The 8,991-nt window shown below is 48.9% G+C and overlaps 1 protein-coding gene and 5 non-coding genes across 6 annotated transcripts; all 6 read right to left on the minus strand.

The window, feature by feature from the left end:
* Window positions 1–2: 2 nt before the first annotated feature.
* NOP56 (NOP56 ribonucleoprotein) lies at window positions 3–5,458 on the minus strand. The gene is made up of 12 exons (XM_019950806.2): window positions 5,379–5,458; window positions 5,147–5,236; window positions 4,578–4,692; window positions 3,835–3,996; window positions 3,479–3,677; window positions 2,922–3,109; window positions 2,689–2,840; window positions 2,408–2,508; window positions 1,895–2,043; window positions 1,557–1,678; window positions 1,235–1,372; window positions 3–464 (listed from the first exon to the last, which is right to left on the minus strand). Exons 1-12 carry the CDS (start codon window positions 5,379–5,381, stop codon window positions 96–98), a joined length of 1,788 nt encoding a protein of 595 aa, XP_019806365.1. The 5' UTR covers window positions 5,382–5,458; the 3' UTR covers window positions 3–95.
* Window positions 1,442–1,512, minus strand: LOC117308358 (small nucleolar RNA SNORD57). Its single transcript, XR_004522343.1, has one exon. It is a non-coding gene; the product is annotated as a small nucleolar RNA SNORD57 (small nucleolar RNA).
* Window positions 1,766–1,837, minus strand: LOC117308359 (small nucleolar RNA SNORD56). Its single transcript, XR_004522344.1, has one exon. It is a non-coding gene; the product is annotated as a small nucleolar RNA SNORD56 (small nucleolar RNA).
* LOC117308376 (small nucleolar RNA SNORD86) lies at window positions 2,260–2,345 on the minus strand. The gene has a single exon (XR_004522358.1). It is a non-coding gene; the product is annotated as a small nucleolar RNA SNORD86 (small nucleolar RNA).
* Window positions 3,233–3,364, minus strand: LOC117308369 (small nucleolar RNA SNORA51). Its single transcript, XR_004522352.1, has one exon. It is a non-coding gene; the product is annotated as a small nucleolar RNA SNORA51 (small nucleolar RNA).
* LOC117308378 (small nucleolar RNA SNORD110) lies at window positions 4,153–4,220 on the minus strand. The gene has a single exon (XR_004522360.1). It is a non-coding gene; the product is annotated as a small nucleolar RNA SNORD110 (small nucleolar RNA).
* Window positions 5,459–8,991: the final 3,533 nt, after the last annotated feature.

Genomic DNA, 8,991 nt, shown 5'->3' on the forward strand with positions numbered 1-8,991 from the left:
TATGACTCGTGAATTTGTTTTTATTTTTATTGGGCTATAGGGGATGGGCTGGGAAATATCTCTGTAAGTTATGCCCTACTAGGGAAATGTCCATTCTAATTTTCCTGGGATAGCTTTCGGAGCTTTTTCTTTTTCTTGGAGCTGCTGTTCTTGCTGGCAGCAGCCTCTTCAGGTCCACTGCTAAGAGGCTCCTCCTTGGCAGAGAATTTCCTCTTTTTCTTGGGGACCCTCTTGTTTCCTGACTCTTCAGGGTCACTATCTGGTTCCTCTTTGGGGAATGATTTCTTTCTCTTGGTAAGACTTCCACTGCCAGCTGTCTCTTCAAGATCACTAACCAGCTCCTCCTTGGGAAAAGATTTCTTTTTTTTGGGTTTGGAGGAGACAGATGGGTCTTCCATTCCATTCTCCTGAGGAGCCTCCTGGGGCTTTTGCTTTTTCTTCTTTTTGGGTCTTTCACTTGTCTCCTGATGGCAGAAAGGGAAAAATGGGCATGAAAGAGTGTCATCCATTGTATGAACACGCGCACACACCCCGTTAGAATTCCAGCTGTTAAGTACCCAGGGCAGAAAGACTGGTGGATAGAAATGGTGTTAAAATTGTCCAGTGTTTCTGGGATGATTTTTAAATTGTATGGCTCTAACTCTGGAAATGCATGTCAAAGGTGACACCCCCCCCCCCGCCCCCCGGCCAATCACTTAGAAGGTAGGGAGAATACACAATTATCTAAACCCAATAAGTAATTTACAGAAAGCCCTACCATGCTGGTTGCAAAAGAATCATGACACCAAGTTCCAGAGTGGACCCTGAAACATTGGCAGACTGGGCACAACGACAATCCCAGGGAGAATGATTCTAACATAGCACACTGGAGCCCTCCCTGCCCTCAACCCCCAGTATGAAATGCTACCATTTCTAGATATGTCTGGGAACAAGCAGAGCAGGAATTTACACTACCCACAGTTGAGGACTCCTGGGAAGCAGCCAAGGACAGAACACACTAGCCCAGTGAACAGGTGTTGCTACAAACCAGCGCTCTGGGCTCTTGAGCGAGTTCTCTCAGCACCTATCTCCTTCCTATAGAATCAAGAGGTAGTTTTAGAGGTTTCAGATCCTTATTTCAGTCCAAAAGCCTGTATTCCAGACCTTGACTTGAGGTGGCATATCCTCTGTTCTGCTGTTTTCTGTCCTATGGCTTAAGATCTTCACCCAGGGGTAAGGGCTGTCTACTACTGACCTCACATTCCTCCAGAGTACTACTGCTGTTTTCTGAAGACGCCAGGGCAATCGCAGCCAGCCTTTTCTTTTCCTTCTTCAAGCGTTTCTTCTCCTGTTTCTCCAGCTTTCTAGTAATCTCAGCAGCCGCTTCCTCTGCCTGGCCAAAGAAAAGTGCTGAGAAGGCTTGAAGACCTCTGGTTCCCCAGGTCTCTCTCTTGGCTTTATTGGATCAGGCTCATTAAATCAGTTTTATGCCTCCACTCTACATGGTCAGGCTAAGACAGTTCATCAACTCCAACAGCCAGCTCTGGTTCTCCCCACCTGACCTGACCCAAACTGACCTGAACCATTGCCTCCTTCATGACATCCAGATTCTTTCGTGGAATCTCTCCAGTCTCATAGAAGGACAGCCGCTCCTCAACTTGTTCTCGAAGCTTCTCCCCAAATACACTGGTAGGTACCTCTGGATATGCATGTAAGTAAACATAGCACGTCAGTCTCTAAAGGGACAAACTACTCACCACCCCCAGTATTCCCTCTACCCTCAGCTTCACTCAGACCCAAAGTTATCAACACTCACTAGGTGAACTGCTGTTGACGAAAAATACTGCCATCATTGTAGAAGCTGCTAGGGTAGTCAGCCTCCCTCCCTCCCAACTGCCAACTTCCCCACCCATACCAGAGAAGCAATCGATTCGTGAGGCAATACTGCATTTGTTTGCCAGGTATCGGGAGATGCGGCCTTTGTTCTTGGCAGCTGCTCGGCCAATGAAGGTAGAGTGGAAAATGAGTCCATATTTTGGGGTGTTACCCCTTGTCTTCAGGGCTCTGGGAGAAGAATATTCAGCGGAGAGTTTTAAGATCAGAAATTTCAACCGCGTTAGCTAAGGCAGCGCCTCCCTTCCCCTCTTCCCCGTTTCCAGGTAAGCCTCAGGCCGGGATGGGTCTCTACCCCACCTCATGCCAAGCCACCACTCCCAGAGGCAGAGGGAAGGCATCCAATGTCGCTGACCTGGAAAGTTGGTCCCTGTGCTGGGCCCAGGGAATCACTCAGACACCAGGACTGGCCATCACCCCCATAGCAGAGGCCTGTACAGGTCAGGGAGCCCTGGTCAACCATCACCGTGATCCCCAAACAAGCAGTGGGCACCAGAAGTGGCACCTGAGTGTGGGCAGGTGCCCTCACTGGTACCTGAACAGGGCCTTTTCAGCCCCAAGGATCTGCACTGTGGATGCTGGATACTTGGCCAGATTGGTGAGACTGCCAGCGTGAGCAATGAGACGTGCACCTACCTGGAGAAGGATTCAAGGAATTAGAGAAGCTGGGATTGCCAACCTACCAACTGCATAATCCTGCTTCACCTCCTCCCCATCAAGTACAACTGAGGAAGATATGATGGGTCAGGACATACAGCAATACAAATATACATGGTAATTCCTTAATCCCCCATTTTTTGGTTTCCCATGACGCACCGCTTCCCCAATCAGGGCGGATAGGCTGGGGGCTACTTGGCTCATCTTGGATCGCAGGTAAGTGTGTAGGCTTTGGCGGTACTCTGACAAAGACACCACACGACTGGAGAAGCTCTCGATGTTTATCAAGTCAATGGCTGATATGTCCATGCCTAAGGGACATCAAGTATGAATGCAGGAGCCCAGTATTCAGAGCCCTGTACCTTATTTTGGCTGCCAAGCTCTATACTGACCCATGGAGGACCGCGAGGCATCCAGAATAGCCTTAGCCTTGGCTGCATCCATTGTCAGCTCCTCCAGCTTCTCCAACTTTTCTTCATTCAGCTCCCTTCGGTTTCCAATGAACTGAGCAAGGCGGCAGTATGTAGCATTGTCATTGATGATCTTTACCAGCTCAGGAAAGTGATATCCATACCACTCCCTGCAAAGAGCCACAATCACTCCATGGCCCAGCTGCCAAGTCTCAAAGCTATAGCCTCAGCCCTCTCCAGATCTACTTTTTGCCTGGAGGAAACCGGAACAAATCAGATCCAAAACCTCAACTCCATGTCCCCCCATTCACAATACAGACCAGGCAAAGGGCCTGGGCTGAGGTGTATATGAGGTGCGTTTACTCTGCCTCCTCTTTCTATACAGTCAGTGTAAGAACACAGCCTGTGGTAAGCACCAGGAGGCCCAGCTCCACCCCACGTGGTTCTACCCACAGGAGCCAGTCCTGATTTCAAGATTCAAAATTAGCTAAACCACAGACCCAAGACCTTGTTTCTAAGGGGTCACCCCTGCACTTTACCTGACACGCATGGAGAAGGTATTGATGTCCTTATCCAGCTGGTCCAGGAGGCTAATGGACTGGATAATCATATTGTCCACTCGGTTCACATTAAACTTAACTTTGGCACGAGAATAGCTGTGTCCCAGCCCCAGTTGGGCTTTACAAGCAGACAGATCAGTCAGACCCTTCACCAGGTTGTGGAAGTGCAGACGGACTCCTGGAGGAGGGCAACACTGTGAGCAAGGAAGGGCTGAGCTAGCTCCTGCACCCACGGGCACCAGCCAAGCAGGAGGGCTTCCAAAAAGCAACCTTAAGCCTAATGAGTTTCTAGACACCCCCACCCAGAATTCAAAAATGTCAATAGATGGTCTCACCTCGAAGGATCTCGGCTATGACACCTCCAGTCTGGCAGTTGTACCCTAACTCCTCTTGTATAGCAGCACCTATCTTGGGGTCCCCAACCCCCAGGAGCACTTTCTTCTTTTTGGATGGTAGGTGAGTCTCCAAGAGCAGGCGGAGGTCCTCATGAACAACACCTCAGGGCAAAGAACAGAGATCCCACTAACATGCTGAAGGATGCTTAAATTATAAAAAGGAATCCTGTCCCCTCAACTGATCACTGACAGACTGATCTTACGTTGGTCTTGCAGAGCATGCTAGGATGGTGTGCCTAGAGCCCTCCCCTTCAGGCTTTGCTCAGAGACATGGAGACATCAGTGATTATACTCAGGGGATTGACAGACTCAGGTCATCACTGCAAAGCCTGCATCAACCATGGGAGGAACACGACTCGGGCCCAATAACGTAAGTATAAAATACATTACTGAAAGCTTAAAAAACACCCTGGAGCACAACAGCATTTAGTACTGGATTTACCTTCTGGGACCAAACCTCTTTCTCTTGGGTTTTGGTATCCAAATCAATTGAACAAAGTAGCAGAAAACTACATTTGATTGGGTCTAGTATTATACCAGTCCCCCCACCCCAGCCAGATTTCATTTAGGAATCATTTATCACTACAGTGCCCACAAGAAATAAAGCCTACATCCTAGACTGTGCAATTTAAAAGGTTAACAGTAGCAGGTTATCTCCCTAAAATACTTAGTGGCAAACTCACCTTCAGACACAGCGTTGGCATTTTCCAAGGCAACCTGGGACGAGGAAAAGGGACAAAAAGCCACGAGACGAACGATGTTGTGGAACTTGCCCAGGTTCAGCACGCACTCCTCCACCTGGGGGAGAGAAAGACGATGAGTAGTTTCCTTCCCTCCCTCTTGCCTCTAGGGCGCAGTAAAGCAGCTGCAGGTCTGGACCAACCGAACACTTTAAAAATGAACGGATCACGGGCCCTAAATCCCGGTTCCGCTTCATCGGTACGGGGTGGAGTCCGGGAGACTTACTTTCTTATATTTTTGCATTTTTCATACAGAGTTTTATTTGCTCTTTACGCAAAAATGAAAATCTGCATTTTGTAGAGAGTGCACACAGATTCGAATGCGGGAGACTTAAATGCTTCTGACACGATTCTAATCACGAATGCAGGTAAGCACCCCCTGCTCTTGAGCTGTAGCGCACAGCGCACCCCCCAACGCGCGGCCGGCCACGTGGGAGCGCGCGGTGCATGCTGGGGCCCGCGCTGCCCGAGGGGCTGCGGCGCGGCCGGGAGAGCCCACCGCGTCCACTCACCTGCGGCAGCAGCAGGCTTATCTCCTCTACTTCCTTCAGCGCCAGCAGCGCGTAGCCAACCGCATGCTCGAAGAGCACGTGCAGCAGCACCTGGAAAAGGAGCCGGGGCGCGAGCGTCAGCGCGGCCCCCGCGTTCGCCTGGCTTCGATCCCCGGGCAGGCCCGGGCCCCGGCCAGAACCCAGGCCCAAACCATGGCCTCCGCCTCGCCGGCAACCCGCAACCACTCCTCACCATGGCGCTCGCTCCTGGCCCGGCTCGCACTGCGGCGAGCGGGTTCTGGAGCGCAGAACCAGGCTCCGGAGGCCGCGCCCCCGCGTCGTCGGCCAATCAGAGGCCGGGGACTGTACCTTTCCGCGCCTTCGGAGGGGGTTCGCCGGGGTGGTACGGCCCGCAGGGCTGGGGCGCAAGTGCGGATTAGCGGGCTTTTTCCGGCCTCGGCTGAGGCTTGGTTGCAGGGGACGCGCGGGGCCGAGGGGGCAAAACGGTTTGGAAAGGCTCTTTTCCGGATAACTGTCCAATCCCTCATGTTTTCATCCTGTAAATTACGGGCAGCAGAGCTCTGTGGAATCCGGGCTGGAGGCCCCCGCGCGGGCCGCGGCGATCCTTCCGGGCAGAAACTATTGCGGAGCCCACTGTCTTCAGCGCCGGGGATCTCTGGACCCAGGCGACCTCATGACCCCTTTCGGCCCCGCCGGGCACTGGGGACGACCCTGTCTGGAGCCCCGGGTCCGCGCGCCCTCCCCTCCTTACCGGGACGGAAGCGGGGCCTGGGGTGGGCTGGCGCAGACCCTGAGGCATCGTGATTCCTAGTGGCTGGCTTCGTGCTTTTAAATTGTTTTTTATTTCTTCTTAAAAATAAGGGCGTCAGACGCTGAAGTAAGAAAGAACGATGATCCCGCCTCTTCCTAGGTCGGTTTCTCGTTCCCTGCTTCTGCAGAACCCTGCTCCTTTTGCGGGGCCACGTGTCGCTCGCCCTAGTGCACGGCCCTAAATTCTTAACACCCGGTTAGCTCCGAGTGAACTGGAGCTGCTTCCGTGTCCTCGGGGCAGCTTTTGGGCACTCGGGCGACTATTTTGAAATTACTTTTGCTTTAATAATTAATATTAGAGTTATAAATCCAAATCCTGGTTACCCCAAAGTGGTATATATGCTGGTAAATTTAAAAGTAAGTCATCTTAAGGAGATTTTTTTATAACTTAAATTCCCACAGCTAACGTGCATTTATAATTTTAAGATATTTTCTTAAGCAGTTCAGTTATTTGACAAGATCCAATTACTGAGCTCACTCTTTTTTTGTAATTATTATTTATTTTATCTATTTATTTTTGGCTGCGTTGCGTCTCTGTTGCTGCGCACGGGCTTTCTCTAGTTGCAGAGAGCGGGGGCTACTCTTCGCGGTGCGTGGGCTTCTAATTGCGGTGGCTGCTCTTGTGGAGCATGGGCTCTGGCGTGCAGGCTTCAGTAGTTGTGGCACAAGGGCTCAGTAGTTGTGGCTCACGGGCTCTAGAGTGCAGGCTCAGTAGTTGTGGCGCATGGGGTTAGTTGCTCCGTGGCATGTGGGATCTTCCCAGGCCAGGGATCAAACCTGTGTCCCTTGCATTGGCAGGCAGATTCTTAACCACGGCACCACCAGGGAAGTCCCTGAGCACACTCTTAAAACCTAATAAACTTTACTTAATCTTAAATCTTAAAATCGCATAGTCTCAATATTGCTTGCAAATGTGCTTGAATTTTGTTACATGTATCCACTTACAGTCATGAGTCTGAATCAGTCACTCCATCTCACATTTTAAAATGGAATTGCAAAATTAATCTATTACATCAGAATATTAAATTCTCTTAAACATTATAATTACCAGATTAAATAGAAGTTTCCAAAATGTGATGGAAGGGCTTCCCTGGTGGCGCAGTGGTTAAGAATCAGCCTGCCAACGCAGGGGACACAGGTTTGAGCCCTGGTCAGGGAAGATCCCACATTCCATGGAGCAGCTTAGCCCCCGTGCGCCAGAACTACTGAGCCTGCGCTCTAGAGCCTGTGAGCCACAACTACTGAGCCCACATGCCATAACTACTGAAGCCCACGCACTTAGAGCCCATGCTCCGCAACAAGAGAAGCCACCACAGTGAGAAGCCCGTGCACTGCAACGAACAGTGGCCCCCGCTCGCTGCAACTAGAGAAAGCAGTTTGCAGAAATGAAGACCCAATGCAGCCAAAAATAAATAAATTTAAAAAAATGTAATGGAAAATGTTAATGCTATGACTGATTTACTTCGTACTTCTGTACTTAATCCTAAATATTCCTGGGGTTACAGGTGCTTATCTACTAAGGTAGGGGGTTTCAAAGGAGAAATTGAACTGGGATTGCAGAATTAATTTAGACATTCTTGGCCAGCATTAAAAAAGTAGGATGAAAGAATATATGAAATAATAATACATCACATAGAGTAAGGAGTATTGATTTATAAAACTTTTGTCTCAAACATACATATGTATACATGTAAATATACACATATACATGTATATACAAATATATATACCATATATGTAAGTTATATAAATGCACACTTCTGTGGATTAAATACAGAAAGCCTGAGAGTCACTGAGCTGAAAGTTAACCAGAGTCATACTTTGACTTAGAGAGTCATACTTTGCTAACTTAGAGAGGTGGCTGAAGAAAAGTGCACTTCCACTAGTGAGGCAGAAAAGCTTTTGATTAGATGGGGACATGGTATAAACAGTAAGAATATTTCTTTGGCTTCTTTACCTCCCTCTACTAAACTATCTTCCCTGGTACTTCATAATCCTGACCTCCATGGGCATCTCTGTAGCATGTGATGTCAAAGACCATATCTCCCTTGCCTTTGGGCTGTTTGTTAGGTTCACCAAATTTGGGGATGATTTTTAAGCAGCAGTGAATATGAATGAGTCAGCAAACCTGGGTTCAGATCCCAGCTCTGCTACTTACAAAGTGACCTTATGTTAATTGCCCAACCTTCCTGAGTTTTCATTTCTTTTGCAGAATGAAGATGGAGGATTCATTCATCCTGTCAACAAACATTTTACTGAACATAGGCCAGGTGTGACAGAGGTGTGGTAGCTAGTATGTGACACAGATGTGGTACCTGGCATGTAGTAGGAACGAATGTTAGTGGACTTTCATCTTGTTCTTTTGTCCCCCTTATCAATAAATAGTGATACATTTTTTTATCACAATATTTCATTTTACCTATTCTCAGTTGAGTCTCAGTTCTCCCATCACTTCCCATAAAATCTACTAAAACCCCATTTTTTATACACCCAGCTGCTCTGATTCATTTCTATCATGTTAGCCATTAACTTGCACATGTAGACAGAACACCTCTAAACATTTGTTTCACACAGGAAACAGTTTTGCATTTCATTTTTCAACTTCCAGTGGCAGTAGATGGACAGTTTACTGATTAAATGTTGTTGGAACCTGTAAAATATGTTCAGTGTGTAAACTTGCCAGTTACTGTTATCTCAGTTGTTTCAGGTTTAAACGGGGTTGCTAAGAATCCTTCAGATTTCCTCTCTTCTTCAGGTCTTTTCAAAATTGCACTAGGGGGCTTTCCTGGTGGCGCAGTGGTTGAGAGTCTGCCTGCCGATGCAGGGGACACGGGTTCGTGCCCCGGTCCGGGAAGATCCCACATGCCGCAGAGCAGCTGGGCCCGTAAGCCATGGCCACTGAGCCTGCGCGTCTGGAGCCTGTGCTCCGCAACGGGAGAGGCCACAACAGTGAGAGGCCCGCGTACGGCAAAAAAAAAAAAAAAAAAATTGCACTAGGGTTTATGGGAGCATTCTCATACCCTAGTTGCAGGGGA

The sequence above is a fragment of the Tursiops truncatus genome, chromosome 15 (assembly GCF_011762595.2).
Source record: "Tursiops truncatus isolate mTurTru1 chromosome 15, mTurTru1.mat.Y, whole genome shotgun sequence".
NCBI classification, from domain to species: Eukaryota; Metazoa; Chordata; class Mammalia; order Artiodactyla; family Delphinidae; genus Tursiops; species Tursiops truncatus.